Source organism: Miniopterus natalensis, chromosome 17 (genome assembly GCF_054644295.1).
Source record: "Miniopterus natalensis isolate mMinNat1 chromosome 17, mMinNat1.hap1, whole genome shotgun sequence".
Lineage (NCBI taxonomy): Eukaryota > Metazoa > Chordata > Mammalia > Chiroptera > Miniopteridae > Miniopterus > Miniopterus natalensis.
Window position 1 is genome coordinate 23,972,897 of NC_142097.1, and position 21,415 is coordinate 23,994,311.

The 21,415-nt window shown below is 42.4% G+C and overlaps 4 protein-coding genes and 1 long non-coding RNA gene across 5 annotated transcripts in view; 4 read left to right on the forward strand and 1 right to left on the reverse strand.

Annotated features, from left to right (window-relative positions):
* Window positions 1-21,415, reverse strand: part of LOC148091263 (uncharacterized) — a 291,917-nt gene that overhangs the window by 126,204 nt on the left and 144,298 nt on the right. The gene's annotated exons all lie outside the window — the stretch shown is intronic.
* On the forward strand, window positions 1,609-1,983 carry LOC107538748 (keratin-associated protein 9-3-like). The gene has a single exon (XM_016215076.2). It carries the CDS (start codon window positions 1,609-1,611, stop codon window positions 1,981-1,983), a length of 375 nt encoding a protein of 124 aa, XP_016070562.2.
* LOC107538740 (keratin-associated protein 9-3-like) lies at window positions 5,114-5,518 on the forward strand. The gene has a single exon (XM_087826597.1). The coding sequence runs from the start codon at window positions 5,114-5,116 to the stop codon at window positions 5,516-5,518; it is 405 nt and encodes a 134-aa protein (XP_087682723.1).
* Window positions 9,259-9,642, forward strand: LOC107538744 (keratin-associated protein 9-3-like). Its single transcript, XM_016215071.2, has one exon. The coding sequence runs from the start codon at window positions 9,259-9,261 to the stop codon at window positions 9,640-9,642; it is 384 nt and encodes a 127-aa protein (XP_016070557.2).
* On the forward strand, window positions 12,004-12,411 carry LOC107538745 (keratin-associated protein 1-4-like). The gene has a single exon (XM_016215072.2). It carries the CDS (start codon window positions 12,004-12,006, stop codon window positions 12,409-12,411), a length of 408 nt encoding a protein of 135 aa, XP_016070558.2.

The window sequence follows — 21,415 nt, forward strand, 5'->3', positions numbered from 1 at the left end:
GGGTTGAAAGGGTCTACATTTGACCCTTTCCTTGATTGATCCTTCCTATCAATAGTATACTGATTTGTGTACTAAAGCAAGATATGGGGCAGACAGATTAGGTCTTGCTTTCTACATAACACTTTAGTGCCTCATGCATGATAGGATTTAATAAACATGTGCTATATATAAAAAGAATGATGTCAGTTTTGGTACCTATAGAATTAAATGGTTGGGTAAGATGATTTATTAAGGTTTTGATCTTCAATATGCAATGATTCCATCTAACCATTTTTCACCTTCATACCTACAGTCATGGTTATCACATGACATGAACAGCTTTATGACACTAGCATGAATCACTTTTTAATTCTATTCTTGTACTAACCAACACCTCTGCCTCATAAAAGCTAACTACGTGCTTTTCTTCATGGTTGGAAGGAAGAAATAAGCTTACCCAGGTAGCAATAACATGTTCTTTTGGCCACAAAGTCTGGTGTGTTGTTGTTTTTTCATTTCCCCCCATGTAACCATAAATATAAAGTGGAAAATCACCTATTTTCTTTTAGCAACCGCCAGGAATTGTTTCCATTTTTACTTTGCTGAAATTTATTTTAATCTCTTCGCTCTTATTGAACAATATCTGATCATCCATTTCCTAGCCTGCCTTATAAGCATTGTGATCCAGAAAAAGTATTTCCAAGTTCCTGCTTTTTCTTCTATTGGTTCTCCTTTGTCAATTAAATGGTTGTGCTCTTTGGTCTGATGTCCTTATATAAGATACAAGGTGCAGTTACATAAAATGACATAAAGTGAAATGACTCCCACCTTTGAGAAACCAATACAGTCCTGATCATCTGTGCAGCAGTGATTTTCATGTTTCATAGAAATATAAGTTACACTTAAAAGTTTTTGTGATCTTTTTCCTAATTACTGGATATGAATTTTAGCCCTTATTTTAAACTTGTGATAACAAAATATCCATAGTAAACTGGAGTGGGACAGGTTTCGTTCCACATCCTCCTAGTGATAAATATTTCCTCAAGGCTGAATGTGTAAAGTTCAGGAGAGAGCATAGAAATTGGAGAGATCTGATTTCTAGAAAGATTTGTAAATTTCTATGAATATGAAGTTTATCAGAGCTTCCATCTGGGTGATTGTAGAGAATATAATTTTATTAATCTAAAAAAGTATGAAGAGCCTTGCATAAAGGCCATGGTTAGTAACAACAGTCAATGATTAATTTTTTTTCCTGAAGACTTGAGTTCTGGTGACTATGGACCCCAAAATCTCATCCCCTCAGGAATGAGAGTCACTTTGTCAGGTAACGATTACAGCATTGTTTGGAAACAAAAGATCAACAATTCTACCAAGGACTACCGAACATGTTTGGTGAGTACTACTAGCTGAGCAATAAGGAAAAACCAATTTGGACATATATTTAAAATAACTCAGTATTTGAATAATAATAAGAGGGCCCAGAGAAAGCTTGTTTAAAGAGTAACAAGATAAAAATGCTGTCCACCACACAGAAACTGGCCAAGGCCTATAAAAGGCCCAAGTGGAACAAGCAGCCCTAACTCAGAAACTCCTCCAAGCAACCCAACTCTCAATCCAACTCCTGACACCATGGCCTGCTGTCAAACTAGCTTCTGTGGATTTCCCAGCTGTTCCTGTGGGCCCTGTGGCTCCAGCTGCTGCCAGCCAACCTGCTGCCAGACCAGCTGCTGTGGGACCGGCTGCGGGACAGGCTGTGGGACCTGCTGTGGCACTGGCTGTGGCCAGGGTGGCTGCTGTGGAGGCGTGAGCTGCCGCACCAGGTGGTGCCGCCCTGACTGCCGCGTGGAGGACACCTGTGTGCCCCCCTGCTGTGTGGTGAGCTGCACCCCCCCAACCTGCTGCCAGCTGCACCATGCCCAGGCCTCCTGCTGCCGCCCATCCTACTGTGGACAGTCCTGCTGCCGCCCAGCCTGCTGCTGCTACTGCTGTGAGCCCACCTGTTGAAAACCTCTTCTGATGGGAATCCTAAGAAAATGGCACATCCAAATTAACCAATGTAGAGTTCCAACAAACTTCTGAGTTCCAATACCCATAACTCAGCTTGCGACCTTTTGTCACATGGCTATATAATTTTCCTAAGATGTAAATGAATTTATAGTAGAAGACCAAAAATATTTCATAGACCTGCATATCAACAGAAGTCCTACAATGTGAAAAGAGTGCATAATATATTACTGTAAATATTACCTGAAATATTTCAACCGGTCATTGGGTTTGGGATTTAATAAAATTTTTCATTCTTCAGTGATGAGGTCATTGTTGAATAGTTCTTTTCTTTGGAACTTGTTATTAACACTAGGGTACTGGGATTTTTCAAAATCTCGATAAATGTGCCGTAGCACTATGGTTTTTCATTATTGTGCCTTTTAATAATGGTCTTTTAAAAGGTGGATTTCCTTTGTTTTGTATTAAATGGTCCAATATTCTGCAGCCAAAATATATGATTAAAAGAATACATCAGTATTTATGAACTATTTCTTAAGGTCCTCAAATGTGCAATTGATAGGAGTGGGGAACCTTTTGTCTGCCAAGGGCCATTTGGATATTTATAACATCATTCCCAGGCCATACAAAATTATCAACTAAAAAGTTAGCCTGCTATATTTGGTCAAACATTTAATTAACTCACCCCTAATGTGATGGCTGGAACTGCTTCTCTTTGGTGAGGCCTTGGTAGGGCCAGACCAAATGATTTCGGGGGCCATATACGGTCCTTGGGCGGGATGTTCCCCACCCCTGGGCCGCTAGGTGTTGCAGAAGGTCAATTTTACAAAAAGGAATTTTATGACATTTAGCTTCTTGAAAACACTGCCAAATCGATTCATTTCATTCATATATGGTTCTGTGTACAATTCTTTCTATCAGCAAGGGTATAAAGGGGGTAATGCATAATTGGAAAGACAGTAAACACAAGATTTTACAATAATACATAAGATGTAAAGGCATCCTGAGTTCCAGATCCCACCCTGTAACTAACAATCTATGAATTCTTGAGCAATCCCTTCACCTGCCTGGGTATCTGTGTCTAACCTGGAAAATGAGCGAATGGAGTTTTACTACTTATAATGTCCCTTCCAGGCATAGGGTAGTAAGTCATTTCCTAAACAGGTGACAATGAATCCGTTTAGATGCCCAAAAAAGAAAAGACAGCCAATGGTCAACTATTGTATGTGTTACCATTTCATATATAAAAAGCACATTAGAATATTAAAGTGGCTGAGATGTCCTGCAAAAAGCAACCTCTATCACCATCACTCCCAGGCTGATTTAACCTCTATTCACTTGTCACCAGCTAACATCCTATAACGCCAGTGTTCCTCAAAATATGTTTCACAAGATGACTAAAGGGAATTTCAACTGAAGTTTTTATAATAGCAATACAATTCTTTCATCTACTGTGAGGTAGAAAATAAATGTCCATTACAGGGATGGATTTAAACCAATGTGGTGTTGGCATACACGATCCCTATTTTTATTCTGATCGCCAGAGAGAGTTCTAGAATGAAACGATGAAATGAAAGATACGTAATGGAGCTTCTGTTAAAAACAAATGAAATCACTGGGGTCTTAAAATCAAAGCGGTGAGCCAACAGCTCAAGGTGGATGGGAATGAGGGGCGATTACTGAGAGGTTATTGGGCAGTGCTCTGGGGTGCTGAAACTGGAGAGAAGTGTGGTGGTGGCACACCTGAGTGCACTTTATGTTGTACACTTAAAACTAATACCCTGCTAGCCCAGCCAGCATGGCTCAGTGGTTGAGCGTTCACCCAGGAACCAGGAGATCTCGGTTCAATTCCTGGTCAGGGCACATGCCTGGGTTGCGTGCTGGATCCCCAGTAGGGGGCTTGCAGGAGGCAGCCGATCAATGACTCTCTCTCATCACTGATATTTCTTTCTCTCTTTCCCTCTCTCTTCCTCTCTCTGAAATCAATAAAAACATTTAAAAAAATTTTTTAATCTAAAAACACCCCTAATACAATGCTACATGTCAATTGTATCTCCATTTTAAGAAAAGAACATTTAAATCTATAGAGTATCCTAAAATCAAAGACTGGATGAAGTCACAAGTCAAGTAGGTTAACTTGTTCCGCACTTAAGATTTTCTTGAAATATACTTATTATATAGCTTTTAAAAATATAAAATCTCCAGAGAAATCTATAATCACCAATGTTATTACCCACCCTCAACTCCATCTTTCCTCCCTCTATTCTCCAAAAGTCTGTAAGAAAGAGGGCAAATTTTCTTTGATTTTCCCTAGAGCACCTGCTTACATGGAAAAGAGGGAACTGACTATAATGGTTTAAAGAGTTCAGTCTAGACTCAGATGGCATGGGTTCACATTTCAGATTCACCATTTGTTAGTGTGAACTTGGGTGAATGACTTAAATGTTTGTGGCTCAGTGTCCTCATATAGACGATGGAATAGCAATGATACCTACCCCATAGGATTGCTGTGAAAATTAAATGCATTGATGCAAGCAAAGTACTCAGAACTGTTTGGACACATAAGTGCTTCATAAATGGGAACATCCATAGTTCCCAGCCCCGAACGAAACCACTCCATTCTGGGCAGCTGAGTCACTTTGCTTCTCTGGCAAAGTGAAGAAAAGAAAGAGTAGAGGAGGGGCAGCTGTCAACATTGGAGGCCACATTGCTGAGAATTAAATGCCGTGTGAAACCCAGGAGCTCAATTATTAGGGTCAACATTGAGTAATACTGACACTCAAAGGTGAGGTATCATTCAATTATTCTTTGGGCAATGGGCAAATTGTAACAAATATGGGAAATTAGGGCTTACATACTCTGAACGCTAATGACTACTTGGCCGGTAAAGAATCCTAATTGAAGACCAAATAAAAGCAACTTTTAAAGCTATCAGAAGGTTGAACAAATAACTCAGGGACAGGGCAATTATAATTTAGAAACAAGTTATTTAAACACAAACAAGGAAGAGACTTTGGGAATTATGTAAATAATAGCTGGCCAAGGCTTATAAAAGGCCCATTGTGGAAGTCTTCGCCAAAACTAAAAAATTTCTCCAAGGAACCCAACTCTCAATCCAACTCCTGACACCATGGCCTGCTGTCAAACTAGCTTCTGTGGATTTCCCAGCTGTTCCTGTGGGCCCTGTGGCTCCAGCTGCTGCCAGCCCAGCTGCTGCCAGCCCAGCTGCTGCCAGCCAACCTGCTGCCAGACCAGCTGCTGTGGGACCGGCTGCGGGACAGGCTGTGGGACCTGCTGTGGCACTGGCTGTGGCCAGGGTGGCTGCTGTGGAGGCGTGAGCTGCCGCACCAGGTGGTGCCGCCCTGACTGCCGCGTGGAGGACACCTGTGTGCCCCCCTGCTGTGTGGTGAGCTGCACCCCCCCAACCTGCTGCCAGCTGCACCATGCCCAGGCCTCCTGCTGCCGCCCATCCTACTGTGGACAGTCCTGCTGCCGCCCAGCCTGCTGCTGCTACTGCTGTGAGCCCACCTGCTAAAAAGCCAAGTTGCTGATTTTCAACTTGAAGTTTCAACTTCCAACTCAATCCATGAGCTAATTATCTCTTCAACACCCCCAGATCAAGTTCTCGAACTTTTATTTGGCTTTCGTTGTGGGGCTACCAGATACTTGAGCCTCACAGACCTATCTCCCTCACAGACCTTGGTCTCCCCACTGAGGCAACCAAAATACAAATTTAACTCTCAAGAAATGGGAAAACCAATTTGCGTTGCGATTGACCTTCAGCAAGTACGCAATCCCACGCTCCAGGCCTCAGTGCTGCCAAGGCTGTGGAAGGACTATCTGTACTTCTCAGATATGTTCACCTCCTATACTCCACCATCCTGCAAACTGAACTTCTCATAAAAGAGGAATGCTATACCAAGGTCTAATAAACTATATCTACCTGGTGCAGCAGACATATCTCTTTTTCTTCATTGAGTGTACTCATGATGTTTATTTCATAGAAAATCATGCAACATATTTTAATTTGGTTTTGCTATTGCACACTGCTCTTCCTACACACTGTTAGGAAATTTGATCAGATCCAATGGAGGTTAATCCCCATAAAAAGATCCAGCGAAGGCAGTTCAAGGGCCTCAGAGATGGCACCACTCTGTGACCATATCCTGACCTCACACAGTGCTTTCACAACCAGAGAGCTACAGAAGTCAGGACCTCTGAATCCAGCACCAGGATATGAGTTACTTTTCCATATCTGTTAGAGGGATGCTCTTTTGTGTAATCTTCAAACACTGGTAGTGTATGCTCAGTGCCATGTGCACACGGTCTTGCAGAGTAAACCAACAGAACTACAAGTTGGGAAGCCTCTCTGAGGAAATATGCTTTGAATTAGATGTAGATTTTTACTCCAAAAACTTTTCTTCCCCAGTTTCTAAACTGAAAGTGAGGATAACAAAGATTTTGCTCTGTTTTTAGAATCAACGTAAGTACTTTGGCTTAAAATGTATACTTAACAGAACTATATATTTATTATACATATACATGCATTTACATAAAATACACATATATGATGAATTTATACACATTTAAACACAAGTATCACAGAATACTTCACAAATTTGGGTGTTTTTGGGGAAAGGATCAGGATTAATTCCCGGTTTCTTGGCATTAGAACTGAACAAAACTGAAGGTATTCTTTTTTATTAAGAATATTACTTTGGCCCAGCTGGCATGGCTCAGGGGTTGAGCATCGACCTAGGATCCAGGACATCGAGATTTGATTCCCTATCAGGACACATGCCCGGGCTGCAGGCTTGATCCCTAGCAGGGGGTGTGCAGAAGGCAGCCGATCAATGACTCTCATCATTGATGTTTCTGTCTCTCTCTCTCTCCCTCCCTTCCTCTCTCTCCCTTCTTCTCTCTGAAATCAATAAAGATATATTTAAAAAAAAAAAAAAAAAAGAATACTACTTTGGCTCTGGCCGGGTGGCTCAGTGGGTTGGAGCATCATCCTGTACACCAAAAGGTTGCGGGTTTGATTCTCGGTCAGGGCACATACCTAGGTTGAGGGTTCGACTGCTAGTCAGGGTGCATATGGGAGGCAACCGATAGGTGCTTCTCTCTCACACCAATTGTTTCTCTTTCTCTTTCTCTTTCTCTCTCTCTTCTCCTTCTCTCTCTCTAAAGTCAATAAACATATCCTTAGGTGAGCATAAAAAAAAGAGTATTACTTTGGTTAAAATTGCAATGCTTTATTCATTCAAGGGTTAATAAAAAAATCAAGTAATTAGAAAGCATGAATAATGGGTAAGGTGTAAGCAAAGAATCTCCCCGACGCACTAACTAGAGACCTGATCCAATCTCAAAAACATGCCTGGAACAACAGAACAGAAATGAAGACACATTTGTCCCCTTACTCCTTTGAGTCTAACTACTGACCACTTCCAGGTATCACTACCTAACAGCTCCAGCTGAGAAAAACAAATGGACAGTGACTTTGGTAGGAGGCAGATTTGGATGTTTTCATTACCATACACTGCTAACCATTCATTCCTTCTTTAACTCAACAAGCACATACCGAGCGACTACACGCAGATGGCGCGGAAGGTCCTATCTAGGAAACCGAGGTGAGCCAGACAGGCAGATGGTGCCCTTAAGGAACGAATGATCTGGTGGAGCAATGCCACAGCTTTAGGCCTAGAGGTGTCTGCATTCCCACCAGCAGTGTACCAGGGTGGCCTTTTCTCCACACCCTCGCCAGTACTGGTTGTTTGTTGCTTTTTAAACCTTCCACCTAACAATACGGAGGGTCTGCCTCTTTCTTTGGTCTCTCCTTGCCCTTTGGGTATGTCGGCCAGTTTGCAAACTAAAAGCAGCACTAATCACATAGCCAAAGGTGAAAACAAAACAAGGGTGGGTTGATGAATGAATGGATAAACAAATTGTAGTGCATACATACAAAGGAATATCCCAGATGGCAGAGGGGGTGGGGGCGGGCAGGACTGGATGAAAAAAGGTGAAAAGATTCGCCAAAGGACATATACGTAGCCCAAGGACACAGACAAGTGTGGTGAAGGCTGGTGGGGCTGGGTGGAGGTAGGCAAAGCAGGAGTGAATAGGGGACATCTGTAATAGTGTCAACAATAAAATTTTAGAAAGAAAGGAAATTCTGACACATTCTAAAACATGGATAACTCTTAAGAATATTATGCTAAGTGAAATAAGCCCGTCACAAAAAGACAAATATTGTATGATTCTACTTGTATGAGGTATTAAGAGTGGTGAAGTTCATCAAGACACAAAGTAGAATGGTGGTTGCCAAGGGTTTGGGGAGGGGAGAATGGGAAAGCTGTTTAATGGATATAGGGTTTCTGCTTTGCAAATAAAAAGGATTCACAATGTGAATTTACTTAATACTGGGTGAGCTGTACTCTTAAAAATGGTTAAGATCGTAAATTTTATGTGGCTTTTACTACAATTAAATTGTTTAAAAATAAATATATATAGGAGACCCCAACTTTACTGAATTAGAAGATATATGTGTATGTATGCCTTTGTACTGTTTTACTTGTTAAAATGTGTGTTCACTGCTAGCATACATTTTTACTTAGTACAATCAGAAAACAGCCTACAAGCTAAAGTCATCAAGAGTCTCAGTTGGGAATATGTACATTGACAACAAAGACAAATGCCCTCGAGAGCCCTGGGGACCCTATAACTCGTACGCGCTGACCACAGAGAGGCATATTTCTATGTTGATGAATCAAGTGAGCACTCACGATGACACTACTGTTAGTTATTCCAAGTCTAGACAACTTGTTTATGAAATCATGGTCCTAACTGAGTGACCACCTATAAGGATACGTTCAGTTTAAACAAACTCTGCCTAAAGGTTATCAAAGGACAGGTTCGACAAAGCAAGCCAGGGCAGTGGTTGGCTCAAGTTTTGTCTCTCATGTGACTAACATAAAGAGGAGCTGCCATGATTGGCTTCCAAAATGAGCCTTCACTTGATCCACGGGGCAAAGACGAAACATAATGAGACTTAATTGAGCAATGACCAAAACAGGCCATTGAAATGCTATTTATAACTTTCTAAACAACTCAGGTATTAGCCAATCAGAGACTGACTTTGCAAATAGTGTCAAGGAAATATGCTAAATTTTAGGGAATTAGGTGTCTCAAAGGACTATATAAAAGGCAAGATGTAGAAGGTGCAGCCAAAACTCAAAAACATCTCCTAACAACACACCTCTCAACTCAACTCCTGACACCATGGCCTGCTGTCAAACTAGCTTCTGTGGATTTCCCAGCTGTTCCTGTGGGCCCTGTGGCTCCAGCTGCTGCCAGCCAACCTGCTGCCAGCCCACCTGCTGCCAGACCAGCTGCTGCCAGCCAACCTGCTGCCAGACCAGCTGCTGTGGCACTGGCTGTGGCCAGGGTGGCTGCTGTGGAGGCGTGAGCTGCCGCACCAGGTGGTGCCGCCCTGACTGCCGCGTGGAGGACACCTGTGTGCCCCCCTGCTGTGTGGTGAGCTGCACCCCCCCAACCTGCTGCCAGCTGCACCATGCCCAGGCCTCCTGCTGCCGCCCATCCTACTGTGGACAGTCCTGCTGCCGCCCAGCCTGCTGCTGCTACTGCTGTGAGCCCACCTGCTAAAAGGGAGGTTGCTGATTACTTCAAGAATGAAAAGGGAAGCACAGGAAAACTGCCTTGATCTCTGAAGAAGTGTGGACTTTACTTGGATGCTAAGTATCAGGATGTTTCTAAGCCGCTGAGAAATAAGTCTGAGGGCCCTCCTGAGTTGCTGAATTAGCCCACTGAAAATGTGTATCAATCAGAGGGCCAAACGAGTGATGGCTCTGTTCTCCTCCCTACCTCTTGATCCCCACACATTTTCAGGTCTGCTTTCTCCTTGAATATTCTCTGTAAATTTCAAATAAAACGTTTAAATGTGTTAAGCAAACTGATTCATTTTCTTCCTTCTATCATTTAGCTTGTCCACCTTTAGCCGAAATTCAAGAAACTGAATTTGCACTCTAAGGCATAAAGTCTAAACCAGAAAGATTAAATATAGATATATTCTGCTTCCATCCACAGCTGATGAAATGTTCCATGCATTAAATAATGTTTTTAGTTATTCAAATACTTACATGCTCCAATCTATTATGATTAGGTCTAAACCAATAAGGCCAATTTCAGCTAAAATTTTCAGGTTGATCAAAGCTAGGGGATTTCTACCTAGATGTGCTTCTATCATTTTTAATCTCCTTCCCTTTAATATACTAGATGTTCTCCTTCATGCATGCCCAGTACCTAAAGAAATTGTATTAATGACTAAATGGATTTTAAAATATGTACCAGGTACTGTCTATCAGACACTATTTTCCAAGAGCATTTAGGTTTTAATTCCTATGCCTTATCCTATTATAGTCTTCCTACTGATCCCCAAATTGATCTCTAAGCTTCAACTCCAAGTACTCCCCTCCATTTATTATAAGTATGTATAAGGTGTGTCATTGGTCTAAATGGAATTAGAATAGACAGCTATGTAGATGCCCAATGAGTTCCACCATCGCCATTTGTCAGACAAATGCATTAGAAATATGAAACTATATATTTTGCATTTTGCAATCCAATTTGAAAGATGTTCTCTTAAGAAGTTAGCATAGCCCTACCCAGTTCAGCTCAGTGGTTAGAGTGTCGGCCTGCAGACTGAAAGGTCCTGGGTTTGATTCTGGTCCAGAGCACATATTATGGTTGCAGAGATCAATCCTGGGCCCAGGTCGGAAAACGTGCAGGAAGCAACCAATCGATGTTTTTTTCTCACATCAGTGTTTCTGTCTCTTTCTCTCTCCGCCCCCCCCCCCTTTCCACTCTCTGAAAAAGCAATGGAAAAAATATCCTCAGGCGAGGAGAAAAATAAAATAAAATAAAGAAGTCAGCACAAATCTAGACCAAAAATACCATTTACCCATTAATTTTTCAATTATTCTTAGGTATTTGAGAGCAATATACAAAATACAACATGACAAGATATCAGATACTTTAAGACAAGCCTTTGCTGAGTTATTTACAAGCTCCCAGCACTTACCTCTATCATCTAATTAGTAGCAGAATAAAGTAAAAGGCAGTGTATTCTTCAAAATGTCATAACTCCCAAATGTTTTTCCTGAGCCTTGGTTCAAGTACCAAGCACAGAAAAAAAATTCAGCATTTCCTGGTCTCTTTTGACAGTAATGACTCCTTCATGAGAGGTGCTCAGCTTGAAAGTTCTACTTAAATCATTATTAAGTGGTACAGGCATCCAGGAATCATGCCTTTTACGCCACCCATTCAAAATCATATTTAGTCAACATTCAGGTACTACCAGAAGTAAAGCACTCTGCTAGATACTTTCATACATACTATCTCATTTGGTTCACAAAAAAGGATTTTTTGCCTGAAACACAAGTAACATTTACACATTTCAAATTGGTTGAAATAAAGGAACTATAATGGGAATTTGATATCATGATGTCGGAGTAAATAACTTGGGAATTATACATGGCAGAAGGTACTCTTTCAATTCAGTGGATGTCCTGATGTCCTAGAGTATTTAGTCTATATATCCAGAAGGAAAAATAATAGTTTAAAAAAAAAGCGCACAATTATCCTTAGCCTGGGAGGTCTGGACAGTGTCATGTGGAATAAATGCCTCTATAAAGCATATGTGTTGACATGGACAAAAATAGGAGGACTCTTTGAACATGGAAAACCACAAACCTATTCCAAAGAGCAGAAGACTGATATGAGGAGTCCAAATGACACTATAAAACAAAGTAATTTCTAAACTGTTGCTCAGAATGTGTCATACATTTTTCAATGTAAGCCAATCAGAGGCTCACTGAGGAACGAATTTAAACAAAAACAAGGAAGGTATCTTAAGAATTGTATAAATAGCAGCTGGCCAGAGTATATAAAAGGCCCGACATAGTTCCTACCACCCAAACTCTGCCAAGCAACCCAACTCCTGACACCATGGCCTGCTGTCAAACTAGCTTCTGTGGATTTCCCAGCTGCTCCACTGCTGGGAACTGTGGCTCCAGCTGCTGCCAGCCCAGCTGCTGCCAGCCCAGCTGCTGCCAGCCAACCTGCTGCCAGACCAGCTGCTGTGGGACCGGCTGCGGGGCAGGCTGTGGGACCTGCTGTGGCACTGGCTGTGGCCAGGGTGGCTGCTGTGGAGGCGTGAGCTGCCGCACCAGGTGGTGCCGCCCTGACTGCCGCGTGGAGGACACCTGCGTGCCCCCCTGCTGTGTGGTGAGCTGCACCCCCCCAACCTGCTGCCAGCTGCACCATGCCCAGGCTTCCTGCTGCCGCCCATCCTACTGTGGACAGTCCTGCTGCCGCCCAGCCTGCTGCTGCTACTGCTGTGAGCCCACCTGCTAAATGCCAGTTTGCTGATTCTCAATTGCTCAGGACATGGTATCTGAACAATCTATCTCCTCAACAACCCCTGAACCACTAACAAGTTATTAGACTTCTATTTGGGTTTCTGTGATGGGGGCTACCAAGCAGATGAGTTCTCTCTGATTCCACTCTACAATGAACACCTTGACTCTCCACTTCAGTCCCAGAAATGCTGTGAGCCCCCCTGCTGATCATCAAATTGCTTTGGATATACTACTCCTGATTTTCCAGCAGGGTTGGAAATTACTGCCATATTGTGGATTTCATCATTGAGAACTGTCCACAAGACTTATTTTCTCCTGCATTGTGATCTATTTTTAGCTTCTGTTTACCTAAAAAATTTCCCAACATTAGAGGCATCCATGTATAGCCAAGTGACATTCCTCAGATGTCACCAGAGAGAATGGAAGCTCTTCAACCAACATTCAGCTTCTAAGAAGTAGACTAGTCTTTTCCATATTTCAACATCTGATTCTATCCCTTTTGGGGGGGATCATAATGATCTTTCCTGTTGGCTATTTAATTATATCTGTGATTCAGTGTCTTCTGTCATTTCTTAATAAATGTTATATACTAGGCAACGAAATCCTGGTCAGTGTCTCTACTTGTACATAAAATGGGTTAACTGCTTATAGTTCAAGAATGCCGACTTGTAAGAAATACACTTGTTTCTTTTTAAAAGAAACTGAAGCCATACAGTGTATTCATTCAATAAAAATTTATTGACCACTTCTAAAACAGGGATCATGTAAATCAGAAAGATGAAGAATTAAGCCTTATTCTTGAGGACCTTACTATCCAGAAAGAAAAAGAACATGTGTGAAAATAGCTACATACAGCCCGGCCAGGCGTGGCTCAGCGGTTGAGCATCGACCTAGGATCCAGGAGATCTCGGTTCGATTCCTGGTCAGGGCACATGCCCGGGCTGCGGACTCAATCCCCAGCAGGGGGGGTGCAGGAGGCAGCCGATCAATGACTCTCATCATTGATGTTTCTATCTCTCTCTCCCTCTCCCTTCCTCTCTCTGAAATCAATAAAGATATATTTAAAAAAAGAAAAGAAAAGAACTACATACAATGTGATGAGATAAATTGTATTTTCTTAGCAGTCGGTAGGAAAAAAACTCCCTCTACCTGAGGGACAGATACTTTTGTGACCAACATGTCTAGATATTTCACCTTACAATAAGTTCACCCATGTGGGACATGCATGTTGGCAACCCCAAAAGCTTAAAAAAAAAGGATGTTAAACAATTCCACATGGACAAAAAAGAGAAATATTTCTTCCTGCAGAAAGAGAGTGAGGAGAAAAAAGAAGGAGAGACCTAGTCAGGAGGTCATGAGTATTTCTCTCTGATCCCTCCGCATTAAGCTGTCACTCACACAGTCTTTGGGGTGGTTGGCTTTCCTGCGAAAGGAGGAGCTGAGTTTCATGTCTCGGTTGACTCAAGGGAAGATGAAGACAGGCCAAGAGCCAGACAGAGCGGGGGTTGGGGGGTGACAAGACAGTAATGGCCCAGGAACCCTCAGACATTGTGCAGGAGCTCTGGATGGACTCTGCTGTGGAGATAGTATCTTAGTTACGTAAACTGCGAAGAAGACAGAAGGAACAGAAAGAGGATTTCTAAAAGGAAGAGAGCACCTCAGGACCAGCGAGGGCTGTCCTGGGGGCAGCACTAGGGATGAGTTCACAAGGGAGGTAATCTTTGAAGTGGGCCTTGAAGATCATTCTAAATGGAATGGAATGAGTGAGTTAAAAAAAGGTCAATCTACACACCTATTAATAATGGCTAAAATCCAAAGCAAAGACAACACCAAATGCTAGCAAAATGTTGGTGCAGCAGCAGGAACTCTCAGTCACTGATGGTGGGAAAGCAAAACGGTACAGTCACTTTGGAAGACAGTTGGGCTGTTTCTTACGGAGCTAATCACAGGCTTACCATACAATGCAGCGACTGTACTATTCAGTATTTACCCCCAAAAGTTGAAAACTTATGTCCATCCAAAAGCCTGCACTTGAATGTTTATAGTAGCTTCATTCATAACTGCCAAAAATCAGCAGCAACATAAATATCTCTCAATAGGTAAATAGATAAACAAACTTTGGTACATCTATTCAATAGGGTACTATTGCGTGATGAAAGGAAATGATTCATCAAACCACAAAAGGACATGGAAGAATCTTAAATGACTGTTGCTTAATGTAAGAAGCCAATCTGAAAGGACTACATATGATGATTCCGACTATATGACATTCTGCAAAGAGCAAAACCATAGAGGCAATAAAAAGTTGCCAGTGTGTCCTGCCTACCGTGCCCTGCAGGTGCCTATAGTATGAAAAATAAATTACAGAAGTAGAGAGACATAGGACTGGCCTATGAAAGCTAAACAGAAGCCAGCTGTGAGTTTCTGAGAAAGCGTTCCTTTATTAAAAGGAGCACGCATTGCTGGTGCTCCTACTTCCTCTTCACCCCGACTTTCCCTCGAACTTTAAACACAGATATGGTTCCTGGAGCTACAAAATGCAAGAGAATGGAAGGGCCGCTGATCCTGACACAGTTGAGCCTGTAAACCAATGCTAGCACCTACCTACCTGAGAAAAGAATAAGTTTTTTGATCAAGTCGATATTTGTTGGCTTTCCCAAAACTGGAAATCTAAAACATTCCTAACTGCTACGCTATACAAAATGGAAACTTTCTATATATGACACCTGAGAGGATTTCAGATGCATAAACACTTCAATGATGAAAAAGGACCTCAACTGCAAATTACAAATTCTAAGCAAAAGTGGGGAGCATTTTTTTATTGAGGGTCATTGATAATATGAGTTAGATAGATAACAAAAAAGGATAGGAGAAAATATGGGGGGGTAGATTTAGGTAATAAAGGATGGAGGGGAAAAAGTAAGAAAAAAACACAAAATAGAGGAGGGGAAAAAACATTAAAAGGACACAATGGAAAAGACAAGAAACGAGGGGCAGAAAAGGAGGGAGAGTGATGGGGAAGACACACCTGAAGGGGAAAGATAGGGGCCTATGTGACCATATGCTGTGCCACATACTAAACACATTTCATGTGAATTTCACTTCATGTAACACTTGTATCAGTCCTATGAACTAGACTTTGTTATCCTGGATTGTACACGAGGAAAATAAATCTAAGTGAAGCTTAAAAAAACTGAAGTCTGGACCCAGTTCTGACTCCAAAACTCACAGAAAATGAAATTAAGGAACTAGATGTAAAGAATAAGAGTGGGGTAGTTCAGCGGGTTTAAAGATGGCTTTTTTGGAAACTGTGGGCTTCAGAATAAGTCCCTCTTTGTGTTAAGTTATTGTCTCTCAGACCACCTGGATAATCCAGAATACTCTATTTTAAAGTCAACTAATTAGTAACCTTAATTACATCTACACAGTCCCTTTTGTTCTGTAATGTACTCATAGGTGTGAAACCAGGCCTCAGAGTTCCTGGGAACAAGAGTTCTGCCTACCACAGTGAGTATTAGACACTGTGTTGACATGAATTCCTAGAGACCCTAAATGTTACTTCAGCCCACTAATGAAAGTGGTGGCTTATGGTGGCCAGGTCAAAGTTAAAGTCTTAGCCCACATTTTAATCCCAGTAGACCCAGTCGGTCCAGAGATCAATTCCCCAGTTTGTGGATATAGAATTGGAATACTCATGCTTGACAATTGGCAGAATCCCACATTAGCAAAGCTCATATGGTAGGGAGGGCCAAGGAAGGTCTCCTTGTCACATGAGTAGTAAACCAAAAATGGTACTATCTCCATGGGGAAATTTGGAAATCGAGCGCCATGATCAGAGGCTTGAATAAAGCCAGGTGGTGATATCTACCATCTCTCCACTTATGTACTTGCTCGTCCTATGGAAAGAGTAGACAGATCTTAGAGAGTAACAGAATAATAATTATTATTATTTTTTAACTAATTTAGGTAGCAGCCCCAATTGAAACTGATGTTCCAGATGGAGTATCTTTAATGAAACAAAGCAGCACAGCCCCAGCACCTGGTATGCAGCTTTTAACTGAAAAATGCCTTTTTTTCCATATCGGTTTGCAAGGACCATGAGAAGTAGTTTGCCCTTACCTGGTGTGACTAACAGTAACTTTCCAAGTGTTGCCTCAGGGCTATGTCAGCTCCTCTGCCCTCTGTTATAATGTACTCAGGAGAGATCTTAATAACCTTGACACACCACACAACATCCTATCAGTACCCTACATTGATGACATCATGCTAATTGTCTTAGTAAAACATATGTGGACTCCAGGTTAGGAGAGAAACCCCACAAAAATTAAGGACTTTACAACCTCAGCGAAGTTTCTTGGACTCAAATTGTCTAGAACCTGTTGAGATTTCATTCCCAAGGTGAAAGAAATATTGTTGCACTATGAACTATCTCCACTTAGAAAAGCACAGTTTTGGGTGGGCTTTTTTGGGGGGCTTTTGAAGTCAACATATACTACTTTAACACATTTACTGATAACCTGAAAAAGACGGTACACCACTGTGGACTCAGATCTCTCAGAAACGATTTAAATCACCCTCAGAGGGTAAAGAACCCCAGCCAGCTGAGGTCCTGGCTGAGGGCAAAGAAAATACCAAATGGGTAGTGGGAGAAGGGAGTTACACATATGAACTACAGCCTTGCCATCAGTCAGAAAGAAAGGATTATAGGAACTATGGATATTTCCTCCCGTGCTTACTTTTCTTCTCTTGTTTTCCTTCCCTTGCCCATTGTCATCTGCTGTACCACAAGCCAAGCAAACGTCACATGGACCTACTTTCATTTAATACTTACATCAGTCCTGTGAAATATTTTTGTCTTGGTTTTGTCGATGAGTAAATTAAGCCTACAGGAGACTAAATGAATTGCAATCAGGTAGATATCTGCACTCCCATGCTCGCTGCAGCATTAGTCACAATAGCCACGGCGTGAAAGCAACATCAGCATCCATCTGCGGACCACGGGTAAAGAAAATGTAGTCTTTGCATGCAATGCAATAGTAGTCAGCCTTACAAAAGAAGGAAATCCTGCCATTTGCAGCAACATGGATGAACCTAGAGGACACTGTGCTAAGTTAAATAAGCCAGACACAGAAGAACAAATACTACACCATCCCATTTAAGTAAGGAATCTGAAATAGTCAAACACACAGAAGCAGAGAATAGAAGGGTGGTTACCAGGGGCTTGGGGCTGTGGGAAATAGGGAGGTGATAGTCAAAGGCTACAAAGTTTTAGTTATGCCAGATAAGTAAGTCTTATAGCTCTACTGTGCCTCATAGTGTCTATAGTTAACAATCCAGTATTGTATACATAATGATTTGCTAAAAGGATAGATATTAAGTGTCCTTATCACACAAAAAAGAGGGCAGGAGGAAACTGTGGAAGTGATAGGTATGTTTATGGCATTGATTGTAGCGATGGTTTCACGCATATGTACTTGTCTCCAAATTCATCAAATTATGTACATTAAATATGTACAACTTTTTGTAGGTCAATCATATCTCAATCAGGTGTTTTTACTAAATAAGTAAATAAACAGGTAGGTGGATAATGAAGTTAAACAGCTTGCTTATAGTCACACAGCTCATAAGTAACAACTAAAACCTGAACCCAACTCTGACTCAAAACTCATGAAGAGACAATGGAATTACGGGACTGAACATAAAGGATGGTGCGGGCAGGCTCCGCTGGCTTAAAGATGGCCCTTCTGGAAGCTGCGGGTTTCCGAATAAGTCCCTCTTTGTGCCAACTGTTAAGTTCTTGTCTCCCAGCTTCACACCCGCCCTCCCTACCTAGCTTTGTGATGCTTTGAGGGTGCTCTGCAAACCACGGGATGGCTTTGCCAGCGGCTCCGTGTCAGGTTTTGCCACTAGGGGGTGACAGAGGGAAACGACAGAGCTGGGGGAGGAAGAAGGGACTTGTTCCTTCCTTTCTGTTTCCTTCTGCCTCACTGGGCTTCCCGTATGCTGGGGGTTCCCAGGATGATCACCCCAGTAACACTTCCTCATTACAGCAGCTACAGATATGGAGATAGGTCAATAAATTACCAAAAACCGTCTGCGGTCAGGTCTGCCTGGCTTTCCACGGCGACACCTACATTTAGTTTGCTGTTTGTTTTCCCAGCACCTGTAGAACCAGCTTCATTGCACCGCCTGGGAGTCACAGCAGCACCAACCGGCCAGTGCTCCTGCAACATCTGAGTTTCAGCCCCACAGAGCAACCCCCTCTCCAAATTCCTAAGTTTTAATACCTTCTCTCTTCCCTTTAAAGAAACTATCCCTCTTAGGGCTTTCTGCATGTCCTACACTTGTGATATCTCAGGGCCTTTTCCATCCTTTTAGTTACCTACCTAACCACCTGGTTTACAATTCTTCATATATAATTCACTCCATGCAAATAATGGGTATGGTTCTAGTCTCTGGACTGGACCCTAACTGTTAAACTCTTACTGCCTTTTAAAATTCAGTTTATTTAGTGAACCAGTTGTTCAGACTTTTCACTTACTCCCTGTAATCAGAGGAGTGGGGTGGGGTGGGGTGGGGTGGGGTGGAGTGGGGTGGGGTGGGGTGGGGGAGGATTAGTCTCTGAGCTTTGGAGGTGACAGCCAGAGAATGACAACGTTTTAGGCCTGCCAGAATCCAGCTGAGGAACCAGAAACATTAAAAACCTTCCATGTAAAGTGGGCTGTGCCAGGGAAACCTGACTGCAGGTGGTTTTTTTGTTAACTACTGGCTTATCCCCAAAACCATAACTCTGACTTCAGAAACCTGCTTTCCTTCATGATTATTCAAATCTCATTGAACATCTACTTTCCCAACCGGGCTCACTTTAGTGAACACATATATTTATCCTACTTAACTGGGTATAATTCTCTGCTACTACGTGCACATTCTATAGCTTACAATAATACATGAGAATTAAACTGAAAGCCTAAGATCCCTAAGAAAAACCAGCCAGCAGAAGCTAGGCTAAGCTTGCATGCGATGCATGACTGCATGCTGTGAGACCCACTCTGGCATGTTGGAACGGGAACATACATGTCCAGTGACACAGGACAGAAGGGTTACCCCCTTTAGGTCATATACGCCTACCCAACTATAGCCAGCATCAGCTGTCCTCAAGGGGCAAAACAAAATTACTTTTGTTTGAAAGAAATCCAATTTGAGAGTAGTTTTCAGTTTTAACTATAACCACACAATGGAAAAAATATCCTGATGCAACGGTAAGGGGCCCCAAAGTCTGCCATTCAACCCAAACTCAGAGTCCTCTGCCCGCACGCTCAGCGAAGTGGACTTTCTGCAACGAAAGGATTGATGTCAATGGCAGTCCTGACACCAGCCTTTCTCCCTTCCCATCTGTATTATAAAGGAGTTCACCAGAAATTTACAAGGTTTCACGCAATTCAGGAAATAAAGACCAAATGTTTTTACTTACAGGCATTTTTATTAGGATGACAAATTGAAAAGGTCCCTGTATCCTGCTTTTGTGAAGGAATGAAGCACTCCGTCAAACTTAAGAAGACTGAGTTGCCTTGAAGTGTGAAAGCTCCCAACACTGACATGACTGCGGACGCCGGCGGTGCCGTCATGGGAAGGTTTTCCTGACAGCAACCCAGAAATGCACTGAGCTGCTGGGAGATGGATGTTGGTAAGTCACAGAGGATCACAATAAACTGTGACTAACACACATAAAAGCGGCCTTTTATCTCAGTCCAGGAACTTAGTAGTGAGCCCATGTGTGCATTGGAGCATCACAAATCTTCACCCCCACTCCCTCTCGTGGGCTTCGGGCAGCTCACTGAACTCACCTTTCGCCCCTTCCCTCCTACGCTCAACAGCAGCTTTGGGACTCAGGTCCCCTCTCACCTATGAGTAAACCTGAGACCTAAACACGGTCCTTGGCCACTCTCTTGATCAGCAAGACCTACCATCTCTACTTAGAAAAATGCCGCCTAACGCTACCACCTCTGACCCATTCATCACCCACTGGCATCGGCATTCATCCTCTCACCTGAGCCACGCACTTGTTACGCCTGTTTCCACTTTGGCCCCGATGCAGTTCATTTTCCATGAAACACAATCACATCTCACCACTCCCTGCCATCAATTACCGGTGGGTTCCAATGCCCTTAGGGTAAAAGCTAAATTCTGCAGAGCCAGCTACAGAGTCCCACACGGCCTGGCACCTGCCTACCCCTTGGTCTCATCTCCCACGGCTCTGCTCTTTCTCTGTACTCCAACCACCTGGCAAACACTGTTCCTGGCCACCCTAACCAATGCAGATGTGCTCCCTGCACTACCTCCCAGGCACTCTCTGTCGCTTTACTCTGTTTTATTTTCTTCTTGCACTTGTCACTGTCTGAAGTTCTTATTTATTCATTTGCTTATTTTTTTTCTATGTCTCCCCCAAGAATGAACACCTTGACAACAAGGACCTAATCTGACCTGTTTATTTCTATATGCTTAGCACCCAGCATGGTGCTAGGCATTTTGTGTAATGAATTAATAAATGGGGGGGGGGGGGGAGAAGAGTGAACATAATTTACAAGAATATAAAATTTAATTCTACAAAAATACTGAGGTGTATTAATAAGTGTGAGGTATTGCTGTTAGATGAGCATCGTTCACTAACTGTGTAACTTTAAATCATTACTCTCAGTTTTGCTGTATAGGAAGCAGGCATAAGAATATTTCTTATAAGGTTGTAAGAAATAAGAAAGAAGGTGTGCATAAAATACTTAGCACTATGCCTGGCACATGGCATTCAGTAATTGCTCGCTATTAGTGAAGGGTAAGATTAGGACATTCCAGTTACCTTAAAAACAAGAACATTAGTTTTATCGTGGAGACTGATGTGTCATCCAGATAGTAGTCCCCAGAAAACTGAATGATGTGATGAGAAATGCAGGATATGCCCCTCTACTCTATTGCCCCCCAACCATGACACCTTCTAAGACAGAAAT